This window comes from Emys orbicularis, chromosome 1 (assembly GCF_028017835.1).
Source record: "Emys orbicularis isolate rEmyOrb1 chromosome 1, rEmyOrb1.hap1, whole genome shotgun sequence".
Lineage (NCBI taxonomy): Eukaryota > Metazoa > Chordata > Testudines > Emydidae > Emys > Emys orbicularis.
Window position 1 is genome coordinate 226,792,624 of NC_088683.1, and position 15,578 is coordinate 226,808,201.

The 15,578-nt window shown below is 44.2% G+C and overlaps 1 protein-coding gene across 1 annotated transcript in view; it reads left to right on the top strand.

Annotated features, from left to right (window-relative positions):
• The first annotated feature begins 1,497 nt into the window (after positions 1–1,497).
• Positions 1,498–15,578, top strand: part of RPS6KA3 (ribosomal protein S6 kinase A3) — a 138,617-nt gene continuing 124,536 nt past the window's right edge. Inside the window, exons 1-2 of the mRNA XM_065423845.1 lie at positions 1,498–1,569; positions 12,378–12,434. Of these exons, the coding sequence (XP_065279917.1) occupies positions 1,498–1,569; positions 12,378–12,434 (129 nt within the window). The remainder of the gene's footprint in view (positions 1,570–12,377; positions 12,435–15,578) is intronic.

Below are 15,578 nucleotides of genomic sequence, written 5' to 3' on the forward strand. Positions count from 1 at the left end.
ATGTGGTTGTATCTTAGAGCTTGGTTGTACACAATGGATCGTGTGGTATGGTCTGGATGAAAGCTGGAGGCATGTAGGTAAGTATAGCGGTCAGTAGGTTTCCAGTATAGGGTGGTATTTATGTGACCATTGCTTATTAGCACTGTAGTGTCCAGGAAGTGGATCTCTTGTGTGGACTGGTCCAGGCTGAGGTTGATGGTGGGATGGAAATTGTTGAAATCATGGTGGAATTCCTCAAGGGCTTCTTTTCCATGGGTCCAGATGATGAAGATGTCATCAATGTAGCACAAGTAGAGTAGGGGCGTTAGGGGACGGGAGCTGAGGAAGCGTTGTTCTAAGTCAGCCATAAAAATGTTGGCATACTGTGAGGCCATGCGGGTACCCATAGCAGTGACTTGAAGGTATACATTGTCCCCAAATGTGAAATAGTTGTGGGTGAGGACAAAGTCCAATCACCAGGTTTGCCGTGACATTATCGGGGATACTGTTCCTGATAGCTTGTAGTCCATCTTTGTGTGGAATGTTGGTGTAGAGGGCTTCTACATCCATAGGGGCCAGGATGGTGTTTTATATTAATCCCTTTGTGAGGCAGTGTTGTCTAGTGATCAAGGCTCTGAACTGTAACCCAGAAGACCTTCCTTCTAATCCTGGTTCTGCTGTACGACTTTAGTAAAATCATTTCACCTTTTTGTACCTCAGTTTCCGCTCAGTGGTTTGAGCATTGGCCTGCTAAACCCAGGGTTGTGAGTTCAATCCTTGAGGGGGCCACTTGGGGATCTGGGGCAAAATCAGTACTTGGTCCTGCTAGTGAAGGCAGGGGGCTGGACTCGATGACCTTTCAAGGTCCCTTCCAGTTCTAGGAGATGGGATATCTCCATTTCAATCTAAATGCCCAGCTGCTTTGTTCTCAAAGGTTCCCATGTTCTCAGGGGCTCCCCCAAGCAGTGGTGGTGCTTAGCCCTCATGTGGTAGCCAGGACTGTCGGGGTTGTATAATGGGGAGCTGTGGCCCCCGACTCCCGTGGGTGAGGGCACCGAGTATTGCATGGAGCTAGGAATCGACCCTGAGGGCGCACTGGCCGCAACTCCCCTGCTGGGCTAGCGCCCCCCGCCACACAGCCCCCTGCACGCGCGGACCCGGCTCCCCCGCCCCCAGCTACCTGCGGCTGCCGGGGATTGGCCGGCTCGGCCCCGCCCCCAGTTGCTGACGTACGCTGCCTCGGTTTGACGGGCAGGTATGGCCCGGGCGCCATGTTGCGAGCGGAAGCGGGGAGTGAGCGGCGCTGAGGCAGGGTAGCTCCGCCGGGCGGGAGGCTGAGAGGAGGCGGCAGCCAGAGCCGGGCAGGGCCCTCCGCTGGCCGGGGCGCCGCACCGCTACGCTCCCGCACTAGGGCTCCTCGCCCTGCCCGCGCCGGGGGCTGCCCTCGCCCTGGTCCCTCGCCCCGTGGGGGCGCTTGAAAGCGGAGCGCGGCGGCGGCGGCGGAGCCGAGCCGGGACGATGCCGCTAGCGCAGCTGGCGGACCCCTGGCAGAAGATGGCTGTGGAGAGCGCGGCCGACAGCAGTACAGAGGTACGGGGTCCCGCCGGGGGGGCAGCGGGGCAGGGACACCCCCCGCCTCCTCCCACCGCGCTCCGGCAGCGTGGGGAGGGGGCCCCAACTCTGCGGCCCGAGCCCACGTTCCCCCTGGGGGCGCCCTGCGCTTGAGAGGGGCCCCTGGTGGACAGCGAGCGCCGGGCGAGCCGAGGGGAAGGGGGTGTTCGCGCGGCGCCCTGCCCCACACTCCTGGCCCCGTGGGGAAGGGGCTGTAAATAACCCCCCGGCCTGCAGGACTACGGGCCACCCCGGGCTGGGACGTGCTGTCCCGTGAGCCCCGCGTGGCTCCCCCTCCCCCCACCAGGGTGGCTGTGTAATGATGGGGAGCGCGCTGGTCCCGGGGCTGGGCAGAGCGAGGTGTCACGCAACCCAAGTTTATGGGAAACTTTCCCTTGCGGTGTGCGCGGGTCGCTCGGCCGCGGGGGCTACGGCGTGGGGAGCCGCGAAGCTGGCTGGTGACAATAGGTCAGGCGAAGGCCGGAGGGTGTGGGAGCTGCACGGGACTTTCCTCTCTCCCAGCAGCTGCTGCTCGGAGCTGTGCCCTGGTGTCTCGCTCCCTCCCTAGCCCGAGTGAGTCTCGGCTGCGTGCCGCTTCCTTGTCTGTAGTGACCGACCCCCACGCAGGGGGATCGGCCGGGACCCCATCACTTCCGGAGGAGGGGGGGGTGTTAGCCTGCACCCTCTGGGAGGAGAATAACCTGCTTCTGCGCTGCTGAACGACTTGGCTGGTTTTGTTCCGTTCCGGTATCTGGTTACTGTCACCGCGAGTTCCCTCTTCCCGGAGTGGCCCAGCCTCCTCCAGACACACTTCCCAGCCAGCGGACACAGAGTTGAGGGAAACTAGCTCCTAATAGGGCAACTCTTTATAGCCGCCTGACCCTGTGGCAGGCCAGGCAGGCGTATAAGAAGCCTGGCTTGACCTTACTTAATGTCTCTCCCCCACAACCTTTTTTTTCCTCTTTCTCACTTCTTTACTGTTGGAAAAGGACCCTCATCCCTCCCATCCCAAAACATCTTTATCTAAGCAGAGCTGGGTTCTGCCTGCAGTTCTTGCTGTTTCGCAAGCATTTAGGATACCCTGGCTGCCTCATGTTGGTAACACTTGCTGTTTGGCTAGTTTTGGGGAACATCCATGCAATGCTGTGCAGTGTGGTTTCCTGCTGTTTGCAGTGAGGGGACAGTAGGATGTTGGTGTGGTATGACATCAATGTCACAGTTCCGTATGCCTTTTTAGTTACTAGACTGAGTTGTTCCAAGTGCTGGTGAGGAGATTCAGATCCCTTTGTGGGGTGGGGTGGGGAGGATGATTAATTAGAGCTGTAGTCACTTCCAGTTTTCATTAAATAAAGAATTGTGTGCTAATGTGGTTTGGACACCAGGTAATAAAGGCTTGCAAAGTTGTAATAATGCTGAGAAACTTGCCCCATTGCTTCCTGACCGCCTGCCACTTAAAAGGAGACTGCAGATTAATTTGACCTCCAGTGAAGCAGTTCTGATATCACAGTCATTTAAAAATACCTACCATTCTTACAGTAGTTTTCTCACTAATCTTCATAGTGATAGTTCTAGGTGAAATAATTTTGGAAAGGAGAATAATTACTAAGAAGAGCAATTTAACACTTGTTCTAGGAGGACAAGTATTTTTCCTTCCTGAGACTTATCCAGCATGACTGAATTTTTAACATAATGTGAACAGTGTCACTTTAATTTCCTCTTCATGCTATGTATATTCTTTGTAATTAGGAAACGTAGCAGCTAAATGCTGTGAATACTGTATAAGGAAGCCACAATACTAAATTTAAAAGGTGTTGCGTTGATGCATGTGTGTTACTAAATATGTAAGTTTCCATTATTCACTTGATTTCTCATTCTTCAAAATACTGTGTTTGGAGACTTTTTAAAAAACAAACATTTCAAAATATATTCAGTCACTTCATAAAGAAAAGTTACGCATGTAAACAAGGCTGTTCTGTGCTTAGGTTATCATATGAGATTTAAGTTATGTAGAAACACTACAAAATATATAACTACACCTATCTGCAGGGTTTACGGTGTAAAGCCCAGTCCCAACAATCCCATGCTGTGCTTCACATATGGGTATAATCCCAAATTATTTCAGGTTTACTTCTTAGATAGGACACAGATAATCATTGCTGCTTTGTTAGTGAATGTTCATACTGTACAGGTACCTCTGTGTTTTTTGGTTTATTTTAGTAAACATTTGTTTTGAAACAGACTTAATATTCTAAGTTACTACAGTAGAACCTCAGGGTTACAAACGGTTTGGGAATGGAGGTTGTTCATAACTCTGAACAAAGCGTTATGGTTCTTTCAAAGGTTTACAAGTGAACATTGACTTAATACAGCTTTGAAACTTTACTATGCAGAAGAAAAATGCTGCTTTTAACCATCTTAATTTAAATGTAACAAAGCACAGAAACAGTGTTCGTACCTTGTCAAATCTTTTTTTAAACTTTCCCATTTTTTTTGGAAGTTTACGTTTAACACAGTACAGTACTGTATTTGTTTTTTGGTTTTGTTTTTTTGTCTCTGCTGCTGCCTGATTGCATACTTCCGGTTTCAAATGAAGTGTGTGGTTGACTGGTCAGTTCATAATTCTGGTGGCAGTAACTCTGAGGTTCTACTGTATGAAGAAAAAATATGAATATTTGATTATTGAATTTGTATTGAATTTATACATAGAATTGTTAAAAAGAACCTAAGTGATGTAGGTGTCCAAAGCCTGTCAAAATTCAGTGGAAGTTAGGTGTCCAACTTCCATAAACTCCTTTGGCTGGATCACAAAAGAAGAAAATAGATTTGAATATAAAGGTGGTTTGCCTGAAAGCTGTCTCTTTAAAAATAGTCAGTTTTTAGACCAAGTACCTAAACAAATGGCTTAAATACTTAACCATATATTTAATTTACACGAGTTAGCCTTATTAGCAGCACTGCAATCTCTTGACTACAGTCAGATCCCTGTGGGAGGTCTCTTGTCTTCATGGAGTCCTTTTATGACTACTTCTCCATAGCTATACGTTGGCTGTCCTCTGCAGCTTTTGTAAATCATGTACATTTACTATGTTTGCCATAGATATTCACTAAGGACTTGTTCACACTGTGATGCTGCAGTGCAGACCATGAAGGTATGAACTGCAGAGCGCACCAAAGTGTTACCATGTAACAGCCCCATGTGGATGCAGCTGGTGCGAACTGAAAGGTATATAGTTTGCATTAACATAGTCCTCTTTCAAACAGTTATATCGCAACATTTTGTGTTCTGCGGTTCGCACATCCGTACTCTGCACTGTGAGGCAGTATAGACATAGCCTTACTACTTAATGCAGCCCTAAGGAAATCATAAGTTGTTATAGCAAACCTTCTTTTTACCTCAAGTTATACCAATATTGGGGTTGATAGGTATTTTTTCTGTGAGGGAAATGAAGTGCCAAGCAAACTGATAAAAACATAAATCCATACAATTATTAAAGTTGAACAAGAGGGCATTTGATTCACTGTATGTTTCTACAGTACCCAAAAAAACAGAACTCCTGAATGAGCTCTCAGGACATTATTGTAATGTAAAGCATTTTGGAGTAGTTTGTATTAGTGATGGTACATAAAAGAAAGTTATTATATATAGTGCTTGAGGGAATATCCAAAGTGTAAATCAAGCTCTGTTAAAGCCAGTGGAACTATACTGATTTACATCAGCTTAGGTTCTTGCCCTACATCCTTAACCAGCATCTATGTCCCATGCTGAGTATATACTGTATGTTATGTAACCATGCACAAGACATGTTGGCCAAGAGTTTCAAATATTGGAGTCTTAATGTTAGGCTCCTAAATTTATATTTAAGCACCTGAACAAGCAGCCTGGTTTTTCAAAAGTGTTGCACTCCCATTAACATTAGTCAATGGGCAGTGTCTAAATATGGGTTTGGGAGCCTAACTTTCAGCACTTAGTTTTGAAAGTCTTGCCCATCACAAATAGAGATTGTTTAAAAGCAAGATATTTTATACTCATTCTTTCACTTACGTGCTGAATCCATGCTTATCTTGTTCTTGTGGCAGTCAGTGGGACATTACTACTACTTAAATGACTGGGATGAAGAGGAATGTCAGTGAGTGATGTTGATACATAAAAGCATATCTAATAAGGTGCAGCATTGATGCTTATGACCCCATTCTTGCTAATACTTACACACATGCATAACTTTTAAGTACATGAGTAGTCGACCCAAAGTCAAAGTTAAGTGAATGCATAAGTGTTGGCAGGATTGCATCTGTTCTTTGCCACCTGCAGTCATAATGTTCCAGTTGTGATTACTTCTGTACTTATTTTGTACATCAGCCCTTGGAATATGACATACTTCTGGGGAATAAGCCACAAGAACAAATATCACATTTGCAACAATCCTTTACATAATAAAAACAGGGAAAGAAGTACTGAAAACATAAGCAGGATTGTCTAAACAGAATGTATCAATGGATATTGAAAGTTACTCAACTCTTTACCACTACTCCATTGTACTGAAGAATTTCATCACAAAATGTCCTCTAAATAGTTCTTTATCACTTCTTCTAAAGTATTTATCTATTCTAATGCAATATTTCTTGGAGTTTGCTTACTTTTGTAAGTTTATGACAAATGGAACTTTTTAGTGTAGTTTTATTATAATAAAGCATTCTCATCTGATGCTTATCCATAATATGTAATACACCTTGTATTTCAAAGACTACTGTACAGGAGAGGCTCATGGATTTTCATGATTACATCAGTAAAACGGATGTCCTATCCATGTGAATATGACACATACGAAACCTGCCATCCTTTTAGTACTTACTGCCAGTGATTTCATATTGGTAGCTCTAAACTTGTGAATGTTTTGCTGCCCTAGGGCGCAAGTAACATTTCTCACCACAACTACATACCTAGGAGACTAGAACTGGGAGTCCATGGGAGTGAAAGGCAGATTGAATGGGGAACTGGGACTGGCTGGAAAAGGAGACTGGAACTGACTAAATGAGAAAGGGAATGGGTTGAGGAGCTTTGGGTGGTGAAGAGACAGGAGCGGGATAGAAACTGGTGAGAAGGGCTTGGGGGGGGAAAACAGGCAGAAGAATCTCTACCCACTAGGGAACACTTCTCTCCAGAGCCCGGAATGGGACCCAAGACTCCTGAGTCTCACTATTCCCTCTACTGTCAGCAATTGTGTGAGCCCACTGGCTTCCCTGCCACCACCCCCACCACACTGGATTGCATTTCTTAGTTCTTGTTTCAGTGTCCCTTTCAGAGATTAAAAATTATAGTCCTGAGATTTGCTGTATCCCTGTGCTAGTGACAAAATTACAATGTTCAACTGAGGAGTTAGTGACATACTTGCATACTATGTAAAACTACAAACAATATACACCTCTACACCGATACAATGCGACCCGATATAACACGAATTCGGATATAACGTGGTAAAGCAGTGCTCTGGGGAGGCCGGGCTGCGCACTCCGGCGGATCAAAGCAAGTCGATATAACGCGGTTTCACCTATAACACAGTGAGATTTTTTGGCTCCCGAGGACAGCGTTATATCGAGATAGAGGTGTACCACTGAAGTGTGAGAGTCTCTGCTTTCCAATAGTGTGCAGCATTATTTTTTGTTCTTAGTGGACTATAAAGCTAGGTTATTCCGATTATTATCTCATATGGGCTAGAATGAATACATAGCTTTCCTAACAGTAGCTCTAGCAACAATATCAATTACTGATATAATAAAAAGGAAGTGGCCGATTCTCAACAGTTGACAAGAAGGGGTGAATACCAAGGGAGGGAAAAATCACTTTTGTAGTGCTAATGAGGCCAATGCAATCAAGTTGGCCTATTTCAAACAGTTGACAAAGAAGGTTTGAGTATCAGCAGAGGGAAATTACTTTTTGTAAAAATAACAGGAGTACTTGTGGCACCTTAGAGACTAACAAATTTATTAGAGCATAAGCTTTCGTGGGCTACAACCCACTTCTTCGGATGCATATAGAGTGAACCATATATTGAGGAGATATATATACATACACATACAGAGAGCATGAACAGGTGGGAGTTGTCTTACCAACTCTGAGAGGCCAATTAAGTAAGAGGAAAAAAACTTTTGAAGTGATAATCAAGATGGCTCAGTACAGACAGTTTGATAAGAAGCAAGTGTGAAAATACTTACAAGGGGAGATAGATTCAATGTTTGTAATGGCTCAGCCATTCCCAATCCCTATTTAGCCCTGAGTTGATTGTGTCTAGTTTGCATATCAATTCCAGCTCAGCAGTCTCTCGTTGGAGTCTGTTTTTGAAGTTTTTCTGTTTTAAGATAGCCACCCGCAGGTCTGTCAAAGAATGGCCAGACAGGTTAAAGTGTTCTCCCACTGGTTTTTGAGTATTATGATTCCTACTTTTTGTAGTGACCCATCCACTCCCAGTCTTTATTCAGGCCTAATTTGATAGTGTCCAGTTTGCAAATTAATTCCAGTTCTGCAATTTCTCGTCGGAGTCTCAAGAACTGTAAATGATCAGCTTTTCAAAATCCATGCAATGGCCTGATCTTCTTAGGGGTGTCCTTTTATTCCTCACCCTTCTTCAGCTCTTCTGAGACACACTATTTTGATTTCCTGGAGAAGAGACCATCACCAAAAAACTTTAAAAATCATGCTTGCCCCCTAGCACTTAATCCTTCACCTCTTCATACAAACTGTAAAAACCTCGGCAAAGAATGTCATTGAGTTTTAATCAGCTATTTAAACATGTCAATTTTTGCAGTATATGGGAAGCAGACAGACAGTCTCAGCAGTTTGTCCACAGAGGTTAATCAAATAATTGTGAAGATGCTCATTTCCAATGTTGGATACCCACCGTTGTAAGCCCTGTGCTTTGTCAGTTTACTTACTGCTGTTAATGTTTTTAAAAGCTTTACAATTGTGTGTGTTTGTGTGTGTTACTTTGCAATAATATGGTCCATAGAGGAGACAACAAAAAACCCACAATTATTCAAACTACCTTTAAGTTTCTGTTTTCTAATAGATTATTGAATTGGGACAAAATACAACATGGTTTTACAAAAGGTAGATCGTGCCAAACCAACCTGATCTCCTTCTTTGAGAAGGTAACAGATTTTTTAGACAAAGGAAACGCAGTGGATCTAATTTACTTCAATTTCAGCAATGCATTTGATACGGTTCCACATGGGGAATTATTAGCTAAATTGGAAAAGATGGGGATCAATATGAAAATTGAAAGGTGGACAAGGAACTGGTTAAAGGGGAGACTACTACGGGTCGTACTGAAAGGTGAACTGTGAGGCTGGAGGGAGGTTCTTAGTGGAGTTCCTCAGAGATCGGTTTTGGGACCAATCTTATTTAATCTTTTTATTACTGACCTTGGCACAAAAAGTGGGAATGTGCTAATAAAGTTTGCAGATGACACGAAGCTGGGAGGTATTGCCAATACAGAGAAGGACCGGGATATCATACAGGAAGATCTGGATGACCTTGTAAACTGGAGTAATAGTAATAGGATGAAATTTAATGGTGAAAAGTGCAAGGTTATGCATTTAGGGATTAATAACAAGAATTTTTGTTATAAGCTGGGGACGCACCAGTTGGAAGTAACAGAGGAGGAGAAGGACCTCGGAGTATTGGTTGATCACAGGATGACTCTGAGCCTCCAATGTGATATGGCTGTGAAAAAAGCTAATGCGGTCTTGGGGTGCATCAGGTGAGGTATTTCCTGTAGAGATGAGGTGTTAGTACTGTTATACAAGGCACTGGCGAGACCTCATCTGGAATACTGTGTGCAGTTCTGGTCTCCCATGTTTAAGAAGGATGAATTCAAACTGGAACAGGTACAGAGAAGGGCTACTAGGATGATCCGAGGAATGGAAAACCTGTCTTATGAAAGGAGACTCAAAAAGCTTGGCTTGTTTGGCCTAACCAAAAGAAGGCTGAGGGGAGATATGATTGCTCTCTCTAAATATATCAGAGGAATAAATACCAGGGAGGGAGAGGAATTATTTAAGCTCAGTACCAATGTGGACACAAGAACAAATGGATATAAACTGGCCATCAGGAACTTTAGACTTGTAATTAGACAAAGGTTTCTAACCATCAGAGGAGTGAAGTTCCGGAACAGCCTTCCAAGGGGAGCAGTGGGTGCAAAAGACATATCTGGCTTCAAGACTAAGCTTGATAAGTTTATGGAGGGGATGGTACGATGGGATAGCCTAATTTTGGCAATTAATTGGTCTTTGACTGTTAGTAGTAAATATGCCCAATGGCCTGTGATGGGATGTTAGATGGTGTGGGATCTGAGTTACTACAGAGAATTCTTTCCTGGTGTCTGGCTGGTGAGTCTTGCCCACATGCTCAGGGTTTAGCTGATAGCCATATTTGGGGTCGTGAAGGAATTTTCCTCCAGGGCAGATTGGCAGAGGCCCTGGGGGGGTTTCGCCCTCCTCTGCAGTGTGGGGCACGGGTCACTTGCTAGAGGATTCTCTGCACGATTTGAGGACTTCAATAGCTCAGACATAGGTTAGGGGTTTGATACAGGAGTGGGTGGGTGAGATTCTGTAGCCTGCGTTATGCAGGTCAGACTAGACTATCATAATGGTCCCTTCTGACCTTAAAGTCTATGATTCTATGACTTGTAAATAATTATCAAGCAGTGTGATCAAATGAATATTAATTTAACAGCAGAGTATCTCAGATAATTTACCCCATATCATCTTGGTCAGATAATTGCTTAACATAACTGGAAAAGGGCTCCTAGGAAACAACGAATACACTGACGTTCTCTGAATACATTGATGAAATATATGGGTATCTATCAGGTCTGATGCACCTATTTCATAGAAGCCACACAGCTTCATGTTTTGACATTCCACATCCTTGCTGAGAATGGCATAAATCCAACCTATTGTGTCTGTCTTTGAGCCAAAGTCATGTAGTGGGAAACTTAAGAGAATTGAGGGTCATCTGAGACTCAAAGACCCGTTATGTCTGGTATAATCAAATATTAGAATCCAGAAGGGACACTTCATAAGAGGCAGATTGTCCTCACAACACACATTCCATCCAGGGAAATGCTTGAAAGAACTACCAAACAACTTGCTAGTTGAAGGAATGTAAGATTGGCCAGACCAAGGAGGTCAGACCAAAGGTCCATCCAGCCCAATATCTTATCTTCCGACAGTGGCCATGAGGTTCAGAGGGAATGAACAAAACAGGCAATCATCAAGTGATCCATCTGCTGTCGCCCATTCCTAGCTTCTGGCAAACAGAGGCTAGGGACACCATTCCTGCCCATCCTGGCTAATAGCCATTGATGGACCTATCCTGCATGAATTTATCTATTTCTTTTTTGAACCCTGTTATAGTCTTGGCCTTCTGTTATAGCCTTGGCCTTCACAATATCCTTTGGCAAGGAGTTCCACAAATTGACACTGCATTGTGTGAAGAAATACTTCGTTTTGTTTGTTTTAAACCTGCTGCCTTTTAATTTCGTTTGGTGACCCCTAGTTCTTGTGTTATGAATAAAGGACTATATCTAATAGCCAGAAAAAGTTCTAGACAAATAAGGCAAAGGATCCATCAGTAAGGTTCAGCATCATAATCCTAATGGTAAACTTAGCCCTGAAAAAGAGAACAGTGAGAACTGGAATTTCTAGTAGATGGCAGTCGGTGGATCCTGCTTGATAGCTTATATCTTCAGCCTTTGAGTGGCATAGATGTCTATCAAAATTTGAAGCATTTCTCTAGCCCAGCTGTCATTTTCCCTTTTCAGAACCTCCTGGCAGCAGTGAAAGGAAAGGTCTCCTCAATTCCTTAACCCCCTCCAAAGCATCCTGGCAGCTGTGTGGCATTGGGGAAAGGAAGGAGATCTCTGCCACTTCATTCTTCACCTGTATTATTATTATTTATTATTATTATTATTATTATTTTTTTTTGCAAGGGGTATGTTAGTTATCACACTTTAACTCCAATACCTGGTTCTGCTTTGGGCTTTCTCCAGCAGCATAAAATAACATGTTTTTGATGGTTTTGCAGCTGGTCAAAGAGTTCTGAACAACAGAATCATTTTTAGTTTCAATCTATTGCTGCTTCATAAGTAACAGAGACACTAGAGCTGTCTGTCTACAAGAGAACTGAAAATAATGAATCAACCCCTTTCTAACTATGTCCAGTGACCAAGATGAGCAGCAGTATAATGAGAACTATGTTGCACTTAATATAAAGAGAGATAAATTGGTTGCGTATGTTCTTGAAAGTGTGAAGTGTTAATAAGCAGGGCCCATGACCTTCAAGCCTGACCATCATTGTCCCATTAAAAAAAAATGAATGTATCCATTCCTGCTTGTGGCTTTTTATTACTACAGTCTAAACTGCAACAATAATTTGTTATTTTATGGAATCTTTGACAGTGATGATAATGGTTTGGTACATGTGGTTGGTCTTGGGAAAAGGAGTTTTATTTCTGCTGAATAACTCCCATTGTGGGACTCATTTGGACTAGTGGTATACTATATGGGGATTGAAGTTTGGGTGTTGCTCTGTGCTGTCCACAATATGCTTACCTTTTGGAAGGGGATCACCTTGTATCACACAGTTGAACTTTTCTGGGTTTTAGAGACAAACGTGTTCATAATGATATAGTGATGGGGGTCATGTAAGCACCCAAAGAAATGTTTTTCTACTTTTTAACTGAATTCAACCGGTTTAGTAACTTGCTGTCTATTTGCTATGTTTATTGTAGAATGGGCAGCAAATTATGGATGAACCTATGGGAGAAGAAGAGATTAATCAGCAAACTGTAAGTAAAAGATTTCAAACGTAAGCATGTATAGCTTTATTTTGTGGTACATTGTTATAGGTCACTCAAAGACTAATAGCTGGCTATAACTCTCATAGTGTAAGCCCTGTATTCATTAGACCTAAACTGTTTATCATGGATTTATATTTTTGAGGAAAAGCTCTCTTCCTTCCTGACCCACTGGTTCAGTACAGTATCCCTTGTGTTTATTTCAGTACTAAATTCAGCTTGTTGTACAGTGCTCACAATATTTTTAGTGTGATGCACGTTTCTCTATGGAAGGCACAAAGCTGTATCTTGTAAAAGTCAGGGGAAAACCAGTTGCTCTGACAACTGGGAAGGGCACAGATGTGGCATTTGGTACTAGGTGGCTTTTGGTAATAGGGAAGGGATGCATTTCTTTCCCCCCCTTTTGGACAGAGGCAAAGGTGACGTTGACTTTAGAAAAGGAGATAGAATCCAGGAATTCACCTGTCACTCCAGAAATTCTGAAAACTCTCCACCATACAGCACTCATTATACCCAGCGTCAGTGAATAAAGCACAACAGCTGTTTTCTGCTAAAATGATTATCAGTGCAGTAGTTAAGAATGTTGATGGTGTCAGTAAGTTGCAGAGATTGACATTGAGCTAGTAGGCGCTCTGCAGATTACAGCATCAGCTAATATCCAGATTGTGAACAAAAAATTCAAGTGATGGTCTACACAAATTCCACTGTTGATGTACATGTGCCTGTGAGATCAGATTATTTTTGGCTAGAAGTGACCATCAGGCCTTGTCTGCATTCTAAGTGCCTTTGCAGCCCCACCTGGGGGCATAAAAGATAGAGCAGGCCCAGCCACCCCTCAGTTCTTACTGCCTTGGCTGTGAGATCAAACCATTGGCCGCGTTCCCTTAACCTAATTGCATGGTGCACAAGGTATCTTGGTTATTAGTTGTATTGGTATTAGTTAACATAATTAAGTTTCTTTTTGCCCATTGGCCTGTACAACTTTATTATTTATTTATTTAGCATATTTAGAAAATAAGTTTCTGTTAGCCTAGCCACCCTCTTCCTCCGTCATTCAGGGGCACTGGGATCATGGCAGAAGCCAAGAAACCAGGATTTAAGACATCTCTCATGTGACATTTCCTTACCCATCAAAAAATGTCACTCTTAGTGCCTGATATGTTGTGGGGAAGGACACATTCTTGGATGTTGTTTTGTGTGGTGGTCTTTCTCCAAGCCCACCCAGAGAACAAGGGCAATGAGGCTGAAACTTTGCCTGCTGGAGAAGTCAATGCAAGCTGCAAAGTAATGGAGATCTTTGGAGAGCCTCAACATGCAAGTTAGTTGATCTGTCTATGACCTGGTGAGCTGTGACACCCCCGAGCTTCTGGACCGCTTCGTCTCAGAGGCCTCATTCATTTACCACTATGTCAGTATCAACATTTGTCAGAGGCAGAAAGGAGCACTGCTTCAAAGGCATGCTTATACTTAAATGCCATGGAAGGCAACCTAGCAAGAGGCAGAAGAATCAACTTGACTTGTGCAAACTCAGTGAAAGGTCTTAAGATTGAGAAGCCCCATACATATACTCTGTTACTGACATTTAAAGTAGCTCACTCAGTACTCTCTTCATCTAAGGATAGTGCTGCCCATGGTATCAGCCCCTCAGCACCAACCCCAGCACCAATGACCTTGGTACCTGGTACCTTTGCACCAACTGCATCTTCAGCATTAACTAACCTTGGTACTAACTAGCTTTACGGTACAGTAACTCCTCACTTAAAGTCACCCCGGTTAATGTTATTTTGTTCCTGATCAATTAGAGAACATGCTTGTTTAAAGTTGCGCAATTCTCCCTTATAACGTTGTTTGGCAGTCCCCTACTTTGTCCACTGCTTGCAGAAAGAGCAGCCCATTGGAGCTAGCTGGTGGGGGCTTGGAACCAGGGTGGACTGGTAGCCCCCCTATCAGCTCCCCGTTCCCCTAAGTTCCCTGTGCGGCAGCTGCCCAGCAGGCTAGCAATTGCCTGGAAGTTTAGCTGTCCCTCCCCCCACTGCTGTGAGCTGCTCCGGGGAGCTTCCTGCTTGCTGTGCAACGGGGGGCAGGGAAGAGAGGTGCTAATGTCAGTGTCCCCATGTACCCCCGCCCCTGCACCCCACTCCTGCACCCCATCTCCACAGAGCAGGGGGGCGGGACAGAACAGGGCTCAGGATGGAGGGAGCTTGAGACAGCAGTTGCTGCCAGCTGTCTCAACTTGCTGATCTAATTAAAAAGGCAATGTACTTAGAGTGGGGTCAGCATACTTAAAGGGGCAATGCGTGTCTCTCTCTCACACAAGGTGTGTGTCTCTGTCTCTCTCTGCCATGCTGTCTCCCCTCCCTCCATTCGTGCTTCCTTGTAGAGTGTGAGGCTTCATTAACAACAATGTGTTAACCCTTGAGGGTTCAGCTGAGTGCTAGTTCATCATTTAGCAGTAAAGCATTCCCTGGGAAATATTCCACCCTCTGACTTCATCATCTCAGCCAAGCTTCACAATCATCATTGCTGTGTACACTATTAAATTGTTTAAAACTTCTAGTGTGTGTGTGTGTGTGTGTACACACGTTATAAGGGAGAATTTCGCCAGAGAAAAGACTATAGTCTTTTGGCAAAAAAAAATTTCCTGGAACCTAACCCCCCCCCCTCCCCATTTACATTAATGCTTATGGGGAAATTGGATTTGCTTAACATCGTTTCGCTTAAAGTAACATTTTTTCAGGAACATAACTGCAATATTAAGCAAGGAGTTACTGTACCCAATGCATTGGTACTGACTACCTTGACACCAAAACAATATGCAGTACTGGGTGACCTCTCAATAGGCCTGGGCCTGACATCCCCTCTACTGGAGAGACTTAAATAAGTCAATACTAAGGGTATGTCTACACTACCCGCCGGATCGGCGGGTAGCGATCGATATATCGGGGATCAATTTATCGCGTGTAGTGTAGACGCGATAAATCGATCCCCGATCGCTCTCCTGTCTACTGCTGAACTCCAGCTCGGCGAGAGGCGGAAGCAAAGTTGATGGGGGAGCCGCAGCTGTCGGTCCCGCGCTGCGAGGACGCAAAGTGAGTAATTCTAAGTCGATCTAAGATGCGTCGACTTCAGCTATGC